The 23,333-nt window shown below is 48.5% G+C and overlaps 1 protein-coding gene across 2 annotated transcripts in view; it reads left to right on the top strand.

The window, feature by feature from the left end:
• The window catches only part of MYO7A (myosin VIIA), a 158,204-nt gene that overhangs the window by 81,401 nt on the left and 53,470 nt on the right, over nt 1–23,333 (top strand). Inside the window, exons 16-22 of one of the 2 annotated variants that reach the window (XM_088668456.1) lie at nt 721–777; nt 8,106–8,243; nt 12,588–12,746; nt 14,486–14,578; nt 18,863–18,957; nt 21,766–21,850; nt 23,002–23,220. In XM_088668456.1, the coding sequence (XP_088524582.1) occupies nt 721–777; nt 8,106–8,243; nt 12,588–12,746; nt 14,486–14,578; nt 18,863–18,957; nt 21,766–21,850; nt 23,002–23,220 (846 nt within the window). The remainder of the gene's footprint in view (nt 1–720; nt 778–8,105; nt 8,244–12,587; nt 12,747–14,485; nt 14,579–18,862; nt 18,958–21,765; nt 21,851–23,001; nt 23,221–23,333) is intronic. The other variant, XM_060273921.2, reaches the window with a different exon arrangement.

The raw sequence follows: 23,333 nt of genomic DNA, 5'->3' as shown, positions 1-23,333 counted from the left end.
AATCCAGAGGAGTGTGTAGCCTCCGACCAATTGGATTCCTCCTCTATTCAGAAGTGGGGTGAAGCCACTGCTCTAGCTTCCAAGTGGGTGTGCCATTGCTTCTTACTGAGGGGGGTGGGAATTGGTGCAGTGCAAACACATCCCCAGGAGTGCCAAATTAGTTCCCGCAGCGTATTTGCACTGGGAGTGTTGAATTCCAATGAAAAGGAAATGGGAGCGGAAGATGCTGGGGTTTGCTTATTCCCCCGGTGTCCAGAACAGAAATCAACCCAGCGAAATAACTACATTAGTGAACATGATTTTGCAGCGGAAGGCGATCTGCAGCAGAATGGAAACAGAGTTGCGTGCAACGAATGCAGCACGCAACGATATCTTCTTACATCCCTAGTTTGCACTGCACCAACCTCCCCACCACCTTGTCCATCCTGCTAAGCAGCCATGGCCCCCACCCTTGCAGGGAAGCTAGCATAGCAGCTGAAACCCACCCCACCCCACCCAGCAAGTTGCCTCTGCCTCCATTCCTACCACTGGGTGGCAGGAGCATAATACTTATGCAAAAGCAGCCGCTGCAACACTTGGGTTTCAAACACCCCCGGACCAGCTGCTTGTGGTTAGTGAATAGCTCGGAAGTCCTGTCTTAGTCGTTCTTCTTTTTCACTTTTTTTTCTCCTATTCTCTGTCTCTCGTTTGTTTGTTTTTTTATCTTTTGATCCCCTGTAGTTTCTCTGTGGCTATGCGTCCAGTGCTTTTGGGCAGTCGCCAGCACCCAGTCTGAAGGTAAAAATAAGCCAAAGAGCTCCCTTGTGTGTGGTATGTTCACTTCTTCTCCCCACCCCCCACCCCACTAATGCTCCCCCCCCGCCCTCCTCTATCGCCGGTTTTACTCTTCTCCTTGCGTCCTTTGCAGCAGATCGCTCGCGAAAGGACAGAGGTGGTTGCGGACTCGCGGAGGGCTTGCCTCAGGGATGCAAGGCTGTTCTCTGCCTTTGCTAGGGATGCCTGGAGCCACTACATTATGCTGGAAAAGGTGATGGCGAAGGGCAATCAAAGCGGTTCAGGGGCTTTTCCTCCAGGGATCAAAGGCTAAATTGGACCTCGCATTAGTCTGACAATTACTTGGTCGGGTGTCCCAGGAGAGTCTACCTTCCTGCAAGAGCTCAGAGCGCAGCAGCAGCAGCAGCAGCAGCAGCAACAACAACAACAACAACAACAATTTAATATTTATACCCCACCCATCTGTCTGGGTTTCCCCAGAAACTCTGGGTAGTTTCCAACAAAATAGTAAAAACACAATAAAACAGCAAACATTAAAAACTTCCCTAAACAGAGCTGCCTTCAGGTGTCTTCTAAAAGTCAGATAGCTGTTTATTTCCTTGGCATCTGCTGGCAGGGCGTTTCACAGGGCGGGTGCCACTACCGAGAAGGCCCTCTGCCTGGTTCCCTGCAACCTCACTTCTCGCAGTGAGGGAACTGCCAGAAGGCCCTCAGAGCTGGACCTCAGTGTCCGGGCTGAACAATGGAGTTGGAGCATAGCTGCCAAGTCTCCTGTTTTCCCCGGGAAACCCCCGTTGTTCCTAGCTGAAAAAACTGATTTTTTTGTTTATTCTGGCGCAGTGGCCATTTTGGAACTGGGCGGAGCATGCTCAGAAGCGACTTTTGATGCTGCTTTGCCCAGTTCCAAAATGGCTGCAGTGTGACTTGTGGCGCGACGGCCATTTTGGAACTGGGCAAAGCAGCATCAAAAGTCACTTCTGAGCATGCTCCGCCCAGTTCCAAAATGGTGGCAGCGCTACTTCCGGTCTGCTATTTCCTCCCGGTCCCTTCTTTCTCTGAGGTATGAGTTGGAGGCGCTCCTTCAGGTCTACTGGGCTGAGTCTGACTAGCAAAGTCAGTGCTTCTGGGGCCCCACTAGGTGTTGAGGATTCTAGGAGATGTAGTCCAAGATGTCTGGAGGGCAGCAGGTTGGAGAAGGATGATCAAAAACATGGCCACCATAATTTTTTGGGTGTGTGTGTGTGTGGATCTGTGGCCCTCTAAATGTTGGGCTCCATTTCCCATGATACCCAGCAAGTGCGGTCAATGGTCAGGGATGGTGGGAGTTGTGGTCCAGCAACACACAGTGGTGCCTCGTAGGATGAATTTAATTCGTTCCGTGAGTCAATTCGTTTTACGAAAAATTCGTCTTGCGAATCGCGGTTTCCTGTAGGAATGCATTGATATTTCTTTTTTTGCCCATAGGAACGCATTAATTAAATTTCAATGCATTCCTATGGGAAACCGCGATTCGCAAGATGAATTTCCCCCAAAACGAATTCGTCTTGCAAGTCACCATCAGATCGCAAGACGCATTCGCCTTGCGAAAAATTCGTCTTGCAGGGCATTCGTCTTGCGCGGTGCCACTATAGAATCATAGAGGGACCCCGAGAGTCATCTACAGTAGTTCAACCCCCTGCAATGCAGAAATCTCAGCTGAAGCATCCCTAACAAAAGGCCACCTAACCTCTGCTTAAGAACCTGCAAGGAAGGCGAGTCCACCACCTGCCAAGGGAGACCGTTCCACTGTTGAACAGCTCTCACCAGCTCTTCCTGATGTTGATTCGGAATCTCCTTTCTTGTAACTTGAAGCCGGTGGTTTGGGTTCTACCCTCCGAAGCAAGAGAAAGCAAGCTTCCTCCATCCTCCACCTGACAGCCCTTGAGCTATTTGAAGATGGCTAGCCTATTTCCTATCAGTCTCCTCTCATCCAGGCACCTTTCCTTACCCCTTCCATGGCAGTCAGTAAGACCCACCTGCTAAGGTAAAGGTAAAGAAAGGCTAGATCGGTCGGATCAACGAAAATGGTTGAGGGCAACCAAAATGGTCAAAGGCCTGGAAACGATGCCTTATGAGGAACGGCTTAGGGAGCTGGGTATGTTTAGCCTGGAGAAGAGAAGGTTAAGGGGTGATATGATAGCCATGTTCAAATATATAAAAGGATGTCATATAGAGGAGGGAGAAAGGTTGTTTTCTGCTGCTCCAGAGAAGCGGACACAGAGCAATGGATTCAAACTACAAGAAAGAAGATTCCACCTAAACATTAGGAAGAACTTCCTGACAGTTAGAGCTGTTTGGCAGTGGAATTTGCTACCAAGGAGTGTGGTGGAGTCTCCTTCTTTGGAGGTCTTTAAGCAGAGGCTTGACAGGCATATGTCAAGAATGCTTTGATGGTGTTTCCTGCTTGGCAGGGGGTTGGACTGGATGGCCCTTGTGGTCTCTTCCAACTCTATGATTCTATGATTCTATGGATAGGACGCCAGGCATTTGCAACCTGGCAACTTCCTCTGATGCTTGGCTGAGCCCTTTTATCCTCCCCTTGACCTATTCCAGGCTCATCCCCCTCTGGGATTAATAGAGTTATTTAATGGGCAGTCCTTCTTCCTGGAACCTTGCATTCTGGACTCACTATGTGTTAAGTCCAGCCAAATACTGGTGCCCCCGTCCACTTTGCTCCAGCTGGTTCAAAATGCTTCAGCTAGACCAGAGCTTTCCAAACTGTTGCGTCATGATACATTAGTGTGTCAGCTGCAGTGTGTAGGTGTGTCACACAAACACTCCCCGCGCTCCTCCCGGGGCTGGAAAGGGGTTAGTTCAACTTCTGGTTTGCTAGTAAAACTGAACTGCTGTGTTGTGAAACGACGCATGTCTAAAAAGTGTGTGTCCCCCCAACATGAAAAGTTTGGAAAGCTCTGAACTAGGCTGTTGATGGGGATGGACTGCTACCAGGGCATAAATCCAATGCTTCAAAGATCATTCCGTACCTTATCCCATGTGATTCATTAATTTTTTAAAATAAAATACCCGAATTTGCAGAAAAGTATTTCCTGCTTACCAAAGCAAGCAAGCAAACCAAAAACCAAATGCAAAAGCAATTTCAAATCTATTACAGAGACAGATTGTGTGGTGTTTGTATACAGTATTCCCAAGGGGTGGTTGGGGGATAGTTTATTTTTATTTATTGAAATTATTGAATTTATATACCGCTTTATACCCACAGGTCTCAGGGCCCCACTTTTATTCAGTGGATAGATAGATAGATAGATAGATAGATAGATAGATAGATGATAGATGATAGAATCCATTCTCTGTTAAATATTATATGGGCAGCAGGCACTGAAGGGGATTTTTGTTACACATGATCTTCCTTTGGGTATCTGGGACTCCCACTGAAGAGGCATTGGAAAAGCTTATTGGACACTTGTCGCTCAAGGATGCTGGCTGTTTATTTGTGGCTGGGCAGGGAATTTACTTCCTGAGTCACTTTGCTTATTTGAGGGTTTAGTCAAATCCGTAAAAATGGGATGTGACACTTTTTAAATGTGAACCGAAGCTATGTGCTCCGTAGACACCAAGGTTCACTGAACATTAGAACGAACTGATTTGCTTTAACGAATTCACCTGAAGTAGTTCGAAAAATCTCTGAGCTATACCTGAGAGTAGCTCCCACGAACTGCTGGGTGAATGGAATGTGAATTAAGTCTGTTTGTGGGTAGGTAGAACTTTGAACAATTTTTAGTTCAAGTTCATTCTCTTGCATTAATTCTTTTTGCCTCCTAAGACTTTGGGGCCATTAAGCTTAAAGATCATAATTATTGGGGCCATTGACATCGCACCGTGTGATGTTTTCTTACTTTTCTTAAGTGTTATAATTTGACACAGCAGCAAGTAACGTTCTAAATGCTGGAGGGGGGGGAGGAATGCAGAGGATAAATTGTATGAACTTGAACAGAATGGATGCTCGCCCTTTTCAGGTGGGCAGCGGTTGCGATCCCCCTCGCTTCTGGCAGACAGTTCTCACGTGCTTGCTGGCCATTTGAGATTTCCCCTGGCTGACGGGATCTCAGGGCGGGACTTCCCATCTGAACGCCAGCTTTCAAACAAGCCAATCAGAGGCCCCACCTGATGGGCAGTGCCTTGCTGGCTGGCCTGTCATTGGTTGCTGCTATACCAGGTCAGACAGCAGCCCTTGAACTGAGCATGAGCCAAACTCGGATTCAGTTCCTTTTTGGACTTTGACTAAAAGTTCCTTTTTAAAATGAGCATTCCAGGCTCTGTTCCCACTGGCTTTTTGTTTGTGAACTTTATGATGTGGCTTTATCTTGGAGGAAGAGGGATCTTCCTTTACAACGACGAAACGGATTTGAGGCATAGCTGCCAAGTATCCCGTTTTCCCCGGGAAACCCCCGTTTTTTCTTAACTTTTCCCGGCGGTCCCCCGTATCACTTTGTCTCCTGTTATTATCCCTTATATTCTCCTGCCGGCAGCCAATTTTTTTTTCTTATTTGCCCATCTATGGGCACCGAAAATGGCCGGCGCCAGCTTCGAAAGTTGCGTCTACGCATGTCCGGAAGTGCGTAGGCGTGACTTCCGGTGTCGGCGGCGGCCATTTTCGGTGCCCATAGATGGGCAGAGCGACACCGGAAGTTGCATCTACGCACTTCTGGACATGCGTAAACGCGACTTTTGAAGCCAGTGGTGGCCATTTTCGGTGCCCATAGATGGGCAAAGCGACACCAGAAGTTGCGTCTACGCAACTTCCAGTGTCACGCGGCTGCCGGTCTCAGATTCTGCAGTCCGGGACTTGGCAGGTATGATTTGAGGAGCAATCCTGCCGCAAGAACTACAGTTCCCAGAGTGGTTTAGCAACCAGTCCTTCTTCACAGGGAACTCCAGGGGTTATAGCTTTGGGAAGGGAATAGAGGATTTCCCTGTTCTGAACTGCAGACCCAAATGAAGGGCCTGGGTGTGTGGTTTGATGCAGAGATACCAAAGAAGGCTGTCAAAAATGCCAGAATGGCCAGTTCTTGTGCTTTATGATGGGAAGGTGTAAACTTGCAACACAGCCTGCTGTTACAGATGCAGGTCAGACACCACAGCAGAGAGAAGTCATAGAATCATAGAACCATAGAATTGTAGAGTTGGGTGTAGAGGGATACAGGTGGCGCTGTGGTCTAAACCACTCAGCCTCTTGGGCTTGCCGATCGGAAGGTCTGTGGTTCGAATCTGTGTGACGGGGTGAGCTCCTGTTGCTCTGTCCCAGTTCCTGCCAACCTAGCAGTTCGAAAGCATAACACTGCAAGTAGATAAATAGCTACCACTGCGGCGGGAAGGTAAACAGCGTTTCCCTGCACTCTGGTTTCCATCACGGTGTCCCATTGCGCCAGAAGCGGTTTAGTCCTGCTGGCCACATGACCTGGACAGCTGTCTGTGGACAAACGCCAGCTCCCTCGGCCTGAAAGCAAGATGAGCACCTTTGACTGGCCTAGCCTTTAGCTAGAGTAAGGCATCTTTACTCAATGGTCATCAAGTCCAACGGTCATCTAGTCCAATGCAGGAATGTCATTTAAAGCATCCATGGCAGATGGCCATCCAACCTCTGCTTCAAAACTTCCAGTGAGGTTGACATGGCTTGTCTGCAAAGTGCTACTAGGTAAGCATTGCAAAAGACAGCATCCGTCAGTTTGGCATGAGCCTCCCATCACTCTCCCTGGTCGATGCTCCGATCAGCTTTGAGATCCAGGGCCGGCCCTAGGGCCAGGCTGGGTGGCGCAGCGCACCATGGCGCCGGCCCGCCAGGAGGGCGCCGCGAACTGCGCCCACGGCCACCGCGCTGTGCCTGCCCGCCCGCCGCGCAGCAGTGCTTGTGGTAGCCGCGCTGCGCCCGCCCGCCCACCGCGCTGGGAAACGGGGCGGGGGGCGCCGGAGGGATCCGTCGCTCCACGGCGCCAGGGGCGCTTAAGACGGCCCTGTTGAGATCTACAAATGAAGGGCGGTATACAAATTTAATAAATAAATAAAATTTCCCACGTCTTACAGATAGCCCCTCTTTCTCGGCCAACAGCCCAGCGCCCCCCCGAGCACACAGATAAACAGAACATTGAAGCTCATTCTTGCAACAAGTTTCTGGGGTTTCTTAACTACCAAGATGGCATTTGCAGGCCTTCTGGAACAGCGTCACTGTTTCCTCACAACTCTCAGCACCCTTAACAAACTGTAGTTCCCAGAATTATTTGCGGGCATCGTAGTGCTTTTAACGTGGATGGTGCGGTTGTGGCCTAAAGCAGAGGTGGCAAACCTCTTGCAGCCCAAAGGTCCGTGTGACCTTCTGAGGGCCATGTGCCTTGCATGCAGAATGTCCAGATCCACTCCTTGGCTTCCTCAGCATATATATCCATCACTGCAGGTGAAAAAGAAGCTTCTCTGCCTGGTATCTGAGGAAGCAGCTGCCGGTCAGAGCAAACATCATTGGGGTAGATGGAGAAATAGCCTAACCTGGTACCAGGCAGTGTGTCCAGAGTTCCTATTGGTGACATTCTCTGTACATAGAATCATGGAATGGTAGAGTTGGAAGAGGTTCCCAGGGTCATCTAGTCCAACCCCCGAAATGTAGGAACCTCAACTATAACCTCCATGGCAGATGGCTATCCAACCTCTGCTTAAAAACTTCCAAGGAAGGAGAGCTCACATCCACCCAAGGGAGACCTGCTCTTACTGTCGGAAAGTTCTTTCTGGGGTTTAGTCGGAATCTCCTTTCCTGCAGCTTCCCTTGTTGTTTGTTCTCTGCGTGTGGTATTCAGGGATACACTGCTTCTGCCTCTGGAGGTTCCTTCAACTGTGAGAACTGGTCTCCATGAACGGACGTACCCTCTGCGCCTTTGTCCCCTTCCCACAGTGGCAGAAGACATGCCTTGAGTGCAGAAGGTCCCAGGTCCAACCCTTGCCATCTCCAGAGTGTCAAATTTCCCTTGGCCTGAGAGCTTGGATGGCTGCAACCAACTCTTTTGAATCTTAGTGGGTTGTTATCTTCCTCTGCTCTCCTGAATAATGCTTTGTCTAGGGTAGGTGGCAGTGGGGATGAGCTAATGGAAACAGGGGGCAGGAATCCAGAAAGGCTTTGGAGCCCCGGCCAAGGCGGACGAACGGCCTGCCTTGCTGAAACGCAGCTTCCTGTGCAACAGAGTGTCCCCTTTGACCCAGCTTGAGGGGGAAATGCTCTGCTTGCTGTTTGCATTATCCGTTCATTTCCGGACACTGATCCTCTGTGGCGCTTCCCCCCCCTTTCTTTCCAGGGGGCAGAGACCAGGAAGCGCTCCCCGACTCTCAGCAGCCAGTTCAAGCGCTCGCTGGAGCTGCTGATGAGGACTCTCAGTGTCTGCCAGCCTTTCTTCGTCCGCTGCATCAAGCCCAACGAATACAAGAAGCCCATGGTAAGCCACGCGCCCATTTCCCTTCTTCTGGATAAAGCGGGTTTTTAACCGGGAGGGGGCAGGCTCTAGGTCACTTGCAGAAGGCTACTTGCCACTACTTCCCAATTCGAACACGATGACAAACTTAGTTGGTCTCTAAGGTGCTACTGGAAGGAATTTTATTTTATTTTAATTTTTTGTTACAATATTAACAGAGAGTCCATAAGTGACTGTGGAGGCCAATTCTGGATCCACACGTCCTTCCACAGTGGGGACATAGGTTTCCGGGCAGGAGGTCATCACGGTGAGGGTTTGCCAAGCGTGCCTTCCTCTTAGCACCTTTCTCCCTTGCGTCCTGAGTTCGAGTGTCTTCAAAGCCCATGACACCTTTGGTAAAGGCTGTTCTCCAACTGGAGCGCTCGCAGGCCAGTGCTTCCCAGTTGTCGGTGTTTATACTACATTTTTTATATATATATTTGCCTTTAAACCTCTTTTGTTGACCACTGGCATTACGCTTTCCATTTTTAACTGGCTTCTGAATGCCAGTTTCTGGAAACCACAGGAGGGGAGACCGGCTCTTGCGTTCGAATCCTGCTTGCGGGTTCCCCCCCCCCCCAGCCAGTGTGACGACAGGCTGTTGGACGAGATGGGCCATTGGCCTCATCCAGCAGGATTGACTTATGTTCCTGTGCCTCTTCTTTACTTGGTGGACTTTCATTAGCAGCACACCCGGGGGGGGGGGGGAGGCAGGTTAGCCTCATATCTCTGCAGGGTTTGGGGAGCCTGTCTTTTTGCCATGTCCTCCTTCCGAGATTCTAGGCTCAGTCTATCTCCATGAGCCTATAGATTTCCACTTGTACAGTGAAAGTTCCCCCATCTTTCCTTTTCCTGCATCCCACCCATACACCCCTCCATCTGCTCCAGAGAGTTGGGGGGACCCCAAAGCGGATTTGGGGAGGAGAAGTTCCACTGAGTGAGAAGAAGCCGTTGTGCTTGGTTGTGCTTAGCTCTCCAATCTTTCTTAACTCTCGCCCCCCCCCCCCAATTGGGGGAATATCCATTGATATCTTCGCACTGGCTGTGTAAATGTTGTAAGAAAAATACCTCTAATTCCCTTATGGGGTATCTAGAGCCCGTATAGAGTCCCTTGGGAGATCGGGCAGTGAGAAAGCAGAGGCCAACCAGGGTATATTGAAAGCAAAGCAACTAGTAAGCCTGATCTTTATTAAAGAAAATAAACTGTTGCAACAGGGTCCCCACTCGCCACACGCTGCAGGGAGGAGTACCCTGAACAATGGTGCGCAAGCCTCTATAAAGACTTTTGAAATGGCCCACCCTGTAGCCCAAGACCACCGCTCGAAACATCCTACATGCATCACAGAAGGAGGCGGTCTCCAGCAGAAATTTGAGAGTGTTGCTTCTCTCCTGTCTATCCTGATAATGCCTTACTCGATTGCATTTTCTGAGTAGCCTGGCCATTCCTTTGAGATGGTAAATACTTGGTTCCTGAATTTCTTACGCATATTGATACTCGCCAAACTATGTTTGAAAAGGGAGGTGTAAGCCCCTACAGTCCAAAGCAGGCACCCCCAAACTGCGGCCCTCCAGATGTTTTGGCCTACAGCTCCCATGATCCCTAGCTAACAGGACCAGTGGTCAGGGATGATGGGAATTGTAGTCCCAAAACATCTGGAGGGCCGCAGTTTGGGGATGTCTGGTCCAAAGACTGTCCATTTCCTTCCTCCTTGCAGAGGAATATTTGAGGTCAATTTGGGAGAGTCAAAATGGCTTCATGACTGCTCTCCTGTGCTATTTCAGACACATGGCTTATATACTTATGTATGTGTTTGCCTTGTACATTTATGAACATTTCATCTATATTTGAGACCTTAGAATTCTTATAGCATAAACTTGCCAGCTGGGCAAACTTGCGACTGAAGCACCTCTCCTCCCCCCTTGTCTCCTTTCATCCCTTCCTGCCCCACTGTTTCTCTCAACCTCTCTTTTTGCCACCTTTCTTCCTTCCTCCCGCCCTCCTCCTCCTCATCACCCCTTTTTCCTCCCCTCTTGAGTTTTGTGGACATCCCGGGACCACAGTATACCTTGTGTTTTCTTTACGAGATGGTGTTCATTCCCCCGCCACTGAAAGTTGTGATCGAAACCCTTAAAATACACGGGGCAGCCAAAGAGAACAAATGGCACCACAACAGGAATCTGACAGTAAAAGTAGCCTGTGAAATAAAAACATCTTTTTCCCCCCAGGAGAGGATTTTTATGCCTGAGGTCAGAGAGGATCAAGAGCTGATAGTGACAGGAAACAGGATTTCAGGAAACCGGTGGGGGGAAAACCAGTGGAAAGAGCTTTGCCTGTTTTTGCATTACGTTCCCTGTTAGGACTTCTAGTTAATTTTGCAAAATGTGGGAGCATCAAGCTTTGCAGATATAAAGGAAACAGATTTTGTTTCTGTCCAGGTGTCTATGAGTGAATCTTCCCGGTACAAATTGTTTTTCTCCAAGCAGCCAAACTGGAGCAGTGCATTTAGCCGCAGCCAATGGCATACCCAGTGGTTAAAACACAAAGCACGGCTGCCTCAAAATATTAATATTAAAACAAATATTGAGGGGCCCGAGGGGCCCTTCGCCCCCTAGAGTTGGCACGCCTGGCTTAGGGCCCTGTTAGGTATTGCTGCCATGGCTCTGTTTAGGTTTGCTACTAAATCGGCCGCCTAAATTAAAACAACCTTATTCCCGTTCTTGCTTATCATCGTTCTTGCTGCCTGCTTTTGTAATGTCCGTGTTGAAAAGGGTTACGTGGATTTTTATCCTCACGTTTAGTATGCCTACTTGGGAAAATTCGTGCCTGTGCTTTAAAAAACTGCTTTGTTGTTGTTTAGTTGTTTAGTCGTGTCCGACTTTTCGTGACCCCATGGACCATAGCACGCCAGGCACTCCTGTCTTCCACTGCCTCCCGCAGTTTGGTCAAACTCATGTTCGTAGCTTCGAGAACACTGTCCAACCATCTCGTCCTCTGACGTCCCCTTCTCCTAGTGCCCTCAGTCTTTCCCAACATCAGGGTCTTTTCCAAGGATTCTTCCCTTCTCATGAGGTAGCCAAAGTATTGGAGCCTCAGCTTCACGATCTGTCCTTCAAGTGAGCACTCGGGGCTGATTTCCTTCAGAATGGATAGGTTTGATCTTCTTGCAGTCCATGGGACTCTCAAGAGTCTCCTCCAGCACCACAATTCAAAAGCATCAATTCTTTGGCAATCAGCCTTCTTTATGGTCCAGCTCTCACTTCCATACATCACTACTGGGAAAACCATAGCTTTAACTATACGGACCTTCATCGGCAAGGTGATGTCTCTGCTTTTTATGATGCTGTCTTGGTTTGTCATTGCTTTTCTCCCAAGAAGCAAGCGTCTTTTAATTTCGTGACTGCTGTCACCATCTGCAGTGATCATGGAACCCAAGAAAGTAAAATCTCTCACTGCCTCCATTTCTTCCCCTTCTATTTGCCAGGAGGTGATGGGACCAGTGGCCATGATCTTGGTTTTTGTGATGTTGAGCTTCAGACCATATTTTGCGCTCTCCTCTTTCACTCTCATTAAAAGGTTCTTTAATTCCTCCTCACTTTCTGCCATCAAGGTTGTGTCATCTGCATATCTGAGGTGTTGATATTTCTTCCGGCAATCCTAATTCCGGCTTGGGGATTCATCCAGTCCAGCCTTTCGCATGATGAATTCTGCATATAAGTTAAATAAGCAGGGAGACAATATACAACCTTGTCGTACTCCTTTCCCAATTTTGAACCAATCAGTTGTTCCATATCCAGTTCTAACTGTAGCTTCTTGTCCCACATAGAAATTTCTCAGGAGACAGATGAGGTGATCAGGCACTCCCATTTCTTTAAGAACTTGCCATAAGGACACCATGGTTTAATTTCATAGAACTGTACACAACCCTCCACATAGTAAAGAGTTGGTACCAACAAATAAACAAATGTGCCATGCTCATCATTCAAATGCATTAACTTGTTTGACCTTTCTATTCTTGCCATTTTCCTCTCCTACAGACTCTAACCTTACAGCTAAAAAAAAAAATCCTGCAGAGCTGGAAAGGTCTCTCAGAGGACATCCAGCCCAACCCCTTGCCTTCAGAAATGTTCTCCTTTCCGGCCTCTGCATGTAACACTCTCCTTTTTTGCCCATTTATTCTGTTACAAAGTGTTTTTGGTTGTCAGGCGTTCTCCCCCAGTAATAATCGGCAGCTCGCAAAATACTTAAAAGGGGGAAATGTTTAAGCTCATAAATTCAGGAGCGAGTGGGTAAAAGCATTGACACTGAGGTCATTTCCCCCACCACTGCAGTTGTTTGACCGGGAGCTCTGTGTCCGCCAGCTGAGGTATTCCGGCATGATGGAAACCATCCGGATCCGCAGGGCTGGGTACCCCATCCGCTACACTTTCGTGGAGTTTGTGGACCGGTACCGAGTGCTCATGCCTGGGGTGAAGCCAGCATACAAACAGGTACAGTTGAAATCACTCCTCATAGCTCTAAAGAGAGAGATCCTGTGGCATTAATAAGCATGCTGAGAGCCGAGCCGGCCCACACTTGAGGCAAGGTAAGGCAGCTGCCTCAGGCGGCAAGATCCACAGGACAAGTAGAACTGGCCTCCAAGGAATGTATTACCCGCTGCTACGGCGGCAGCAACAGCTGCAGCATGCTCCCTGGATGCCGGATCTGCTATTATTATTATTATTATTATTATTATTATTATTATTATTATTACAGTGGTACCTTGGTTCTCAAATTTAATTCGTTCCAGAAGTCCGTTCCAAAACCAAAGCATTCCAAAACCAAGATGCGCTTCCCGTAGAAAGTAACGCAAAATGGATTAATCCATTACAGACTTTTAAAAACAACCCCTAAAGCAGCAATTTACAGTCATACCTCGGTTTAAGTATGCCTCGGTTTGAGTATTTTCACTTTAAGTACTCCACGGACCTGTCTGGAACGAATTAATCCACTTTCCATTACTTTCAATGGGAAAGTTCGCTTCAGGTTAAGTACGCTTCAGGTTAAGTACAGACTTCCGGAACCAATTGTGTTTGTAAACCGAGGTACCACTGTAACATGAATTTTGCTATCTAATGAGACCACTGATCCATAAAATGAAAGCAATAAACAATGTACTGCAGTCACACAATCAATCAATCTCTAGCTGAACTGGGTTCCACACAGTCACAAAAACAAAACAAAAAGAGCGGCAAAAACAAAAATGCAAAGTAAACGGCAAAAACAGAGAGCGTAACGCTCTAAACAGAAGTGTGGCACTCAAATCAGAATCATAACACTCAAAATGGAAGTGTGGCACTCAAACCGGAAGCGTAATACTCAAAACGGAGCATGTTTGGCTTCTGAAAGAGAGTTTGCAAACCAGAACACTTACTTCTGGGTTTGCAGTGTTTGGGTTCCAAGTTGCTTGAGTACCAAGGCGTTTGAGAACCGAGGTACCACTGTATTATTATTATAACTTACTGAATTTATATAGCACCCTATACTCAGGGGTCTCAGGACGGTTCACAGAATAAAATCAAGATTAAAAAAACCCACAAAATAGTTAATAAAAATAAAAACAATAACCCAATAGCCTCCCCCACAAAAAAACACATTTTAAAAAGGGTATAGGATGTGTAGATCAAGTCAGGCAAAGGCCTGGTTAAAAAGGAACGTTTTTGCCTGGCGCCTAAAGGTGTATAATGAAGGCGCCAGGCAAGTTTCCCTGGGGAGAGCATTCCACAAATGGGGAGCCACTGCAGAGAAGGCCCTGTTCACGTGCTACCACCCTCCAGACTTCCCGCAGAGGAGGCACACGAAGAAGGGCTTCAGAAGATGATCTCAGGGTCCAGGTGGGTTCATATGGAGAGAAGCAACCCTTGAGGTATTGCGGTCCTGAGCCGTTTAGTTCCTGCTGTAGATCTTCACTTGCCCCTTCTTCCCTGACCAGGAGTGGGGGTCATTTTGTGGTTTGCCTCAGGTGCCAAAACGTCTTAGGCCATCCTCGATAAAGAGTCTAGTAGTATCTGTAGTAATGCTACAACATTTCCCCCCTAAATGTGACGCATGCTACGTTGATCATTATATTGTTTGGACGATGGGAGTTTCCTTATCTTCTACCCTGCAAAGTCACTTTGGGACGTTTTATGAGGAGTGATTAATGAATGGAATTAAGTAAAAGAAATGAAAATCCCACTATTTCTTCCAGGGAGACTTGCGGGGGACTTGCCAGCGCATCGCTGAAGCCGTGTTGGGCAGAGACGATGACTGGCAGATTGGCAAGACGAAGATTTTCCTGAAGGTAAGATGGCAAGCAAGTTGTTGGGGGCATATGCCCGGAAGCAGAACGTGTGTGTTTGGTGGCTAGCTGATATCTCAAACGGGGCAACAGCCACCATTTAGCAATTGTTTTCAAGGCTGAGATGCTATCAAAGCATAAAGATTCTTAGAATCATAGAATCATAGAGTTGGAAGAGACCACAAGGGCCATCCAGTCCAACCCCCTGCCAAGCAGGAAACACCATCAAAGCATTCTTGACATATGCCTGTCAAGCCTCTGCTTAAAGACCTCCAAAGAAGGAGACTCCACCACACTCCTTGGCAGCAAATTCCACTGCCGAACAGCTCTTACTGTCAGGAAGTTCTTCCTAATGTGCAGGTGGAATCTTCTTTCTTGTAGTTTGAATCCATTGCTCCGTGTCTGCTTCTCTGGAGCAGCAAAAAACAACCTTTCTCCCTCCTCTATATGACATCCTTTTATATATTTGAACATTTAAGCCTCATAAGGAACGGCTTCCCCACAAAGTTTCTTCCCCACAAAGTTTCCCCAGTGACCAGACATGCCATTGTAACACCAAAAAGAAACCAACTAGGAAAGCTTTGCCGTTTTCAGTTTCCCATCCAAAATAATTTCTACTGTAGGGATTCATTATGGTTCTGTAGGGAACTGATACTTCCCCCACGAAGAAGCATGAAATAATAGGCAAGAAATAAACCTCTTCTGTACAGGAGTGTTGCTGCTGTTTTAATCACCTCTCCGCTGTTATCTGTATGCTTCTTCTTTTTTAAAGGATATTCCTCGCCTAATGCTTAGTTAGTTAAGTGTTAAGAGTTCCCGTCCGTTCCTCCAGAGAGCCTTATCAGGGCTGTGCAGCTGCACAAGGAGGAAATGGGGAAATGAGCTTGTCAAAAGGTCTGCTTTGGGCTGGGCCAATCTGGAAGCAGGCAGGACTATATACCAGACTTGACACCAGTGGCCCAAGGAAGAAATCAAACAGTGAAGGTCGAGGAAAGAAAATCCTTAAAGCAGTGATTCCCAAACTTGATAGCTGGGGTTCAGTTTTCTTTCAAAAAACCCAAAACCGTTTGCTTCTACATAGAATCATAGAATCATAGAGTTGGAAGAGACCACAAGGGCCATCCAGTCCAACCCCCTGCCAAGCAGGAAACACCATCAAAGCATTCTTGACATATGCCTGTCAAGCCTCTGCTTAAAGACCTCCAGAGAAGGAGACTCCACCACACTCCTTGGTAGCAAATTCCACTGCTGAACAGCTCTTACTGTCAGGAAGTTCTTCCTAATGTTCCTAATGTTTAGGTGGAATCTTCTTTCTAATGTCCATGTTCTAATGTTCCATGTCCGCTTCTCTGGAGCAGCAGAAAACAATGATGAAAGGAAAAGAAGTGCCCGCCCTTTTCCTGTTTCCTCCTTCCCTTAAAATTAGGGGACTGAGCAATGGTCAATTCCAAAATTCCCAGAAGTTCCTAAATGTTCTCCAAATGGTGCGTGAGAAATGGAGCGATGTGAAATGCTTGCCCCAAAATCTTTTGTACATACTCCATTGCAAGCACAGAAAACCTTGCAAACACTTGAAGTTAGGGATGGGGAATACATTTTGTTCCGGATAATGCAAACCCATCAAATTCAGGCTTCCCGAAGCAGTAATGCACAGCTATCCTTTGAAATCCAGACTTCTCTGAATTTTGCAGTTCAGTTCTCCCACCAAGGGGCAAGAGAAACGGGAGGTGGAGATTAGTTTCTGGTGGGAATTCCTGCCGGGAACGTGGGAACTTGTAGTTCCCCTCCCTTCCCCCCTCCCTTCTCCTGCCCAGGTAAGTTTTGTGGGCCCTGGAGGAGCAGAGGAACTGAGCAGTGGTAGCAGAGGGGGTGGTTGCCCAACTTGTGGGTTGAGTGGGTCCTGCTTCACTTACGCCCACTAGGAGAAATGGATCTGTTTAATTTCCTGTGCCATCCCTCTTTCTTTCTTTTCAATTCTGAAATGCAAAAGGGACGCTTCAACAGTACATGCGTTATACAACACACAACCTCCTGTGGAATGCCCTCCTGACTGAGGTGTGTCAATCTCCCCTCACTATTAGTGTTTAGGACAAATCAAGAAACATTCCTGCCTACTCAGACAGCTGGTGGCTGAAAGTTCTGTCACCGACAACCCTGAAATCGCTTTTAGGTGGTTGCTTTTAGGAGCTTTTAACTGTTTTTTGAAGGTTGTTTGTGGAATTTTAAACTTATTATTATTAACAATTGATATTATTATTGACAATTATTAACAACAACAACAACAATAAAAACGACAACCATATTTTAATTTATATCCTGCCCATCTGGCTGGGTTTCCCCAGCCACTCTGGGTGGCTTGCAACATACAGTGGTATCTCAGATTTTGAACGTAATCCATTCCGGAAGATGGTTCGAGTTCTGAAACGTTTGAAAACTGAAAACTCAATAGCCGACAGCTAGGCCTCAGGAACTTGCATTCAACGGAAGCCACGTGGCATGATCGACATCCGAGGCATGTTCGAAAACTAAAGCATTTACTTCCGGGTTTACAGCGTTAGAAAACCGAAATGTTCATCAACGGAGACGTTCAAAAACCAAGGTACCACTGTATATAAAAACATAACAAAACATCACACATTAAAAAAAACAAACTATCCTATACAGTCGTACCTCTGCTAACGTATCCCTCTGGATACGTAAGCTTCGGGATGCAAACATGGTAAACCTGGAAGTATTTTTCTGGGTTTAGTCACGCCCTCATGCACAGAAGTGCTCTACGCGCCGTGTGCATGTGCAGAAGCGCTAAACCGCGCCACACGCATGCGCAGAAATGGTCCTCCAGTTGCGAATTCCTTAGGATGCGGCTGGACCTCCGGAATGGATCCCATTCGCAACCGGAGGTACCACTGTACAAACAACAAACCAACCAATAAATCAATAACAGCAATAACAAAAAGAGCAGCAACAATAACAGTAATAACAATAATGATCAACAGCTCACAGCTATACCCAAATTAAAATAACCACCAACCCCAACTAAACATTTAACGAACCCGACAAAAACAAAACAGAGGAACCAAAATTAGAACCATTTAAAACGTTTTAAAACAATTGAGACACTTGCTCCAACCCAGCAATGTCCCTCCGGCATCCCAGGAGCCTCTTTTAGCTGTTCAAGGTGAATCTGGGCCAGGTGGAAATGGACCTTGCGGCAGAGAGTGGTCTTCCTACCAGTACAGCAGTATTGACCGTGAGGGAAGAGCAGGATGTGCAATTGCCGGTAATAAATATATAAGAACTAGTGGAATTCAGCCCGTTTAAAAACGGGCGCTAGAGCGCGTGTCTCGGCAGAAGCCAGGGCCGCGGCGCCACCTCCTCGGCCAGGACACCATGGGCGCCGCTAGGAAAAGGAGAGGTGTCGGGGCTCAGGCAGCCAAGGGGCGGAAAGGAGGAGGCGGTGGGTGGATCCCAGGGCCAGCGAGCCTACTCCTCCTCTTCCAGCAGCCAGCCAGAGGCTATGGCGACGCCCGTGAGGAGCCGCGAGGGGCGGCCGGAGCTGCCGGGAGATGGGAGGAGGGGGTCCCACCATTGTCGCGCTCCTGCTGCTGCTGCTGGAGGAGGAGGAGGAGGAGGAAGGAAGGAGCCCGGAGCTTGAGGCGGCCTCCCCGGCGGCCCCCTCGGCTCGACGCCCGCCGCGTCCTCAGCTGCACATGGCAGCGGTGACTCTGCCGCTTTCCCGGTGTCTCTGCCGCTTCCCCGGTGTCTCCGGCCCGAGTCCTGGCGCCACTGCCTGGCCCGAAGGAGCCTCCGCCGGGGCGAAGGCAAGCGAGGCGCTGAGTTGCGGCTCTCTTTCCCCGGCGCCGCTTCCTGCCTTTGCCCCCGGCCCGAGAGGCGGCAGTTCCTGGCGGCTGCTTGCCATCATGTCCCACCAGACCGGCATCCAAGGTACTGAGCCCCTTGGTCTGCTGGTCGTAGGGGGGGGAAGGGGGCTAAAGCAGCCTCCTCCTCCTCCTCGCTCTTTAGCGCAAGCACACTGAGGCGCTTGTCCGGCCGGGAGCGGCAGTTGGCAGAGGGGTGGGGGGGGAGAGCGTGTGCGCGTGTGTGTACGTCGTCTCTGCTGTCCAATCCCTGTGTCCCTGGGGCCCATGCGCAGTACCCCAGGGACACACGGGACAACTGGACGCAGGGACAACTTGGACATTATTATATAGGATAAATGAAATGAATTCCGTGCTGTCCTGCGGAGTTCCAGAAGCGAGTGGCCTGCTGATGTGTTCCTCTCCTCAGGATCACCACGATATGCTGCTGGAGATAGAGAGAGACAAGGCCATCACAGACAAGGTCATCCTCATCCAGAAAGTGGTCCGTGGATTTAAGGACAGGTAGGAAGCCTGGATGGAGACGACTACTCTTAGTCTATTCAGTCTGCTGGGCAATGTTGGGCCTTGTTGCTGCAAAAGGCCTGTTTTCATTTGGTTGCTGTGGTGAAGCCATGGCGGTTCCCGTAAGGTAGAAATAGTGGGCAAGGAGGGAAACGGAAATCAGGCGAAGATTATGCATGGGCAGATTTAATGATACTTGGAACATATTTGTCAAAACCATAGTGACACATAGATTAACATATAAACCATGTTTATCCATCCACATATATACTATATAGTTTTGTAGCATTAAGTATATATATTTTTGTTTTTGGGTTATTGCTGTTTCCCTCCGTTGTTGTTTTTTAAAAAACCTTTCTAATGTATTCTCCTCCTCTCTTGTTTTCGATTCTTTCCTTTTCTTCTTTATTTACTTTAATTTACTATAATCATCTCATTAAAAAAAAAGAACATTAAAAATCCCTGAGCTTACAAAACATCTTTCATCTGTCTCCTTAACCAGGGAGGGCATGGCATGCAAACAGGGCATCTCTCCACTTGGCCGCCTAACTGCCCATCCCTAACCCCAGATCAATTATGAACAAGTTGAAAAATGCAGGTCCCCAAACCGATTCTCAGAGGACCCCACTTTCTACATCCCTCCTCCATCGGAAGAACCGCCTGTTTATTCCTACTCTCTTTCCGAAACGATGCACAAGATGAAACAGAGCCATCCTTTGAACTTTGCACTCCTCCAAATCCGGCACTGCAGTTCTGCAGCTGAATATCATGTGCAAAAAATGCATATACTAGGGTATATGTGTATACTTTGCATGGATTTTTTTTTTAAAAAAAATTAAGACTGGTGTGTAAATGTAGAGAACTGAACTTAAGAGTGGCAAAAACAAAAAGCAGAGGAAAAACTGAGTTTAACAGATCCATCCATCCCTGTCATGTACAGACCTGCACGGTCACTTAGATCAGCTGCTTCAGGTGACTTGAAAACAAATACCTCTGCCCTGTTATTGCTGAATGCCTGTTCTTGCCTGTTTTTGTAATACTGGTCTTCAGGTTGTGTAGCATTTTATAATTCTTACTAGTTGGCCCTGCCACGCGTTGCGGTGGCTCAGTTGGTTAAATGGAGCCTCAGAGTCCCACTTCAGACTTCCCGCACCTTCAGAGTCCCCCTGTTTTTCTCTGTGTTATGTTTACATAGGCGCATCCCTGTGTCCTCCCCGCCCTGTTCTGTCCCTCCTCCCCCCATCCCCCGGTTCATCCCTGTGATTGGGCCCACCCTGTCCCAACCTATGACCTATTTGGGGCCCCCCATCCCCCACCCAGGCAGGCCCCTACCTCCACTTTGCCTAGTCTGGAAAGTGGCCTAGTCTGCAAAGCCGAGGCAAGATACTGTGGAGAGGGCAGGTTCCATCCCTGTGTCTCCCCCCCACCCTGTTCTGACCCATTACTTATCCCTGCCCCCTATTCGGCCCCCCCATCCCCCCCAGGCAGGCCCCTACCTCCACTTGGCCTAGTCTGGAAAGCGGCCTAGTCTGCTGCGGCCTATTCAGTCTGCTGGGCAATGTTGGGCCTTGTTGCTGCAAAAGGCCTGTTTTCAGTTGGTTGCTGTGGAATTTTGTGATGTCATCTGGTGGCGCGGCTTTGGAGGCAGCAGCGTGCGATCTGTCTTTCTGTTGGATGCTGCTGGAGTCTTCAGACCTTCTGCTGGTGATGTCTAATTTGGGTGCCACTTTTTGTGTTTAATCATTATTTTAGGTCTGAAAGGTGTGGGTTTTTTTGGGGGGAAATTATGCCAGATCCGTCCCTGATGGGCAAGGTACACTTTGTCCTAATTTGATGCAATTCAGTTCAGCGGTTACTGAGGAAGGCTGTTACATCCGTGTGCGCAATGGCTACATTTTTTAAATATACAGATTGTGTTTATTCTGAATTTTTGTATAATGCTTAGAGATTTTTTTTTTAAAAAAAATACTATGTAATTTAGAAAAACATAAACATTTCAGATGGCTTAATCCTGGAGGAAGAAGAAGAGGGAAGGCAGCAGCAAATTATTCAGGGAGGCTTTTAATGTTTAATAGATTACTGTGTTTTATTTTTCTGTTGGAAGCTGCCCAGAGTGACTGGGGAAACCCAGCCAAATGGGCGGGGTATATATAATTTATTATTATTATTATTATTATTATTATTATTATTATTATTATTTTATTCAGTACTGCTTACAGTCACGTACAGCTCACAATCTCATTCAAAGCACCTTTCTGATTTCACATTAAAACTACAAACAGGAAACAAATTGTACCCTAATGTCTATCGAGCATTGCTCCATTGGTGTTTGGATGCTGAAAAGGGAAGCAATCTTTGGCCGAATTCAAACCTTCGAGAGCAGGCGCTTTCCTTGCAGAGTTCAGGAAAAAACAGTCCAAAGAACAAATAAAAAAATTATTCTTGAGCAAGAAGCCTGAACAGTTGTTTTTGCTGACCCGTTCCTTTACATATTAACTCAAAGACGTAGGGAAAGAGGACTCACTTCATTAACTAGCCCCAAAGCCACTCTTAGGGGAATAGGCCTGTTCTACTTTGACATTTGTTTATTCGATTTCTAATCTGCCTTCTACAGTCAATGGGCAGGTTCCAATGATATAAACATGCAAGTAAACTCAGTTGAAACCATTTGGAATCGGAACAATAGAGTGATTGTATTTGTCCACCTTTCTGAGGTAATCTGTCAAGAATTGCGTTTCTTCCTGGGTCAGGGCTTAAAAACAAAGAGTTCCCAAGGAGAAAAATGGATTGTAACTGCCTCTTTCCCAGGTCCAATTTCCTGAAAGTGAGGAATGCAGCTCTAATGATCCAGCGGAACTGGAGGGGGCATAATTGCCGAAGAAACTACGATGCTGTAAGTACACCTGGAGCGTGCAGGTTTCTGAACCAATTGTCTACCCAGCGGCGGAGCAGGCTGACCGGGCGCCTGGGGCGGTGCGCATGCCCTGTGCCCAGGGGTGGGGCCAGCTGCCTGCGGGGGCGGGGCCAGCCGGGGCAGGACGCTCCGTGAGGCCTCCGAGGAGTCTGCCTGCCTCCTCCCACTCAGCCGCCCTACAGCTGAGGGGGAGGCGGCGGCCGGACCGTTTGGGGCAGCATGGATCCTGTGGGCGTCCAAGCCACCGCGTCACTCCCAGGAGAGACGCGTGGCTCCGGCGCATTGCAGGCTCCACGGTGAGTGCCGCCCGGCATTTTGTCACCCCCCCTCAGTGGTGACACTGGGGCGTACCGCCTCCACCGCACCCCCTTCCTTTGCCCCTGCGGCCTGGCCCCCCATGTGCTCTGCTTCACCCAACCTGCCACTGTTCGCCTTAGAACTCACCGAAATGACCCTCCATTCGCCATACATCTTACCCAAGTTGCTCCCCCCCCCCGGTCACTCTTCTCCCCAGCCCCCCCTCACTCACCAAACCCCCATTCCCCTTGGACTTCACCAACCCTCTTATATGCCTCTCCAACCCATTCCTCTTACAGCTCACCCAAACTCCCTCTCTGTCCTCTCTCAGGTCACCCAAACTTACAATTCACCCAGAGCCTGCGGGCGCCCAAGCCACCACGTCACTCGCAGGAGAGACATGTGGCTCAGGCGCACTGCAGGCTCGGCGGTGAGTGCTGCCTGGCATTTTGTCACACAAACCCCTCAGTGGGCGACCCTTCCTCCGCCCCTGTGCCTACCCAGCCCAGAATTGCCTATGGCTGGCTAGTCATGGCTCCCCAAAGTCTCAGCATGGTCAAGGTCAAGTCTGAGACAACCCGCAATGTGTCTTCACCCCCCACCCCAAGGCTGAGTTGCACCTTTAGAACAGAGATGCTCCTCCATACTACAGCAGGGAAGGAAATAATGAATGGGGTAAGGGCCATAGCTTAGTGGAAGAGCATCTGCTTTGCATGCAGAAGGTCCCAGGTTCGATCCCCGGCATAATTTAGACCGGTGTGCTTTATGTCAGTTGTTTGCGCGTAGGAATTGCTCCCTGAATTGCTCCCCCGCTTTCTCCCTCACCCCAACAGATGAGGATCGGCTTCCTGAGGCTGCAAGCCCTCTACCGCTCCCGCAAGCTGCACAAGAGGTACCACATGGCCCGCAAGCGCATCATCGAGTTCCAAGCCAGGTGCCGGGGGTTCTTGGTGCGCAGAGCCTTCCGCCATCGCCTCTGGGCAGTCTTTACCATCCAAGCATACGCCAGGGGCATGATCGCTCGACGCCTGTATAAGCGGTTGAAGGGAGAGGTAAGTGTGCTTCTTGCCTTGCCCCTAAAGGCCAGACCGAGGCATATTTCTACTTTTTTATTTGCTAGGGTCTGCTCCCCTGCTTGCTCCACTTGCCAGCCCTGCCTCCCCTC

Source organism: Zootoca vivipara, chromosome 4 (assembly GCF_965207765.1).
Source record: "Zootoca vivipara chromosome 4, rZooViv2.hap1.1, whole genome shotgun sequence".
Classification (NCBI taxonomy): Eukaryota; Metazoa; Chordata; class Lepidosauria; order Squamata; family Lacertidae; genus Zootoca; species Zootoca vivipara.
Note: the sequence above shows the minus strand (reverse complement) of the source record. Positions and strands in the feature narration are given on the sequence as shown.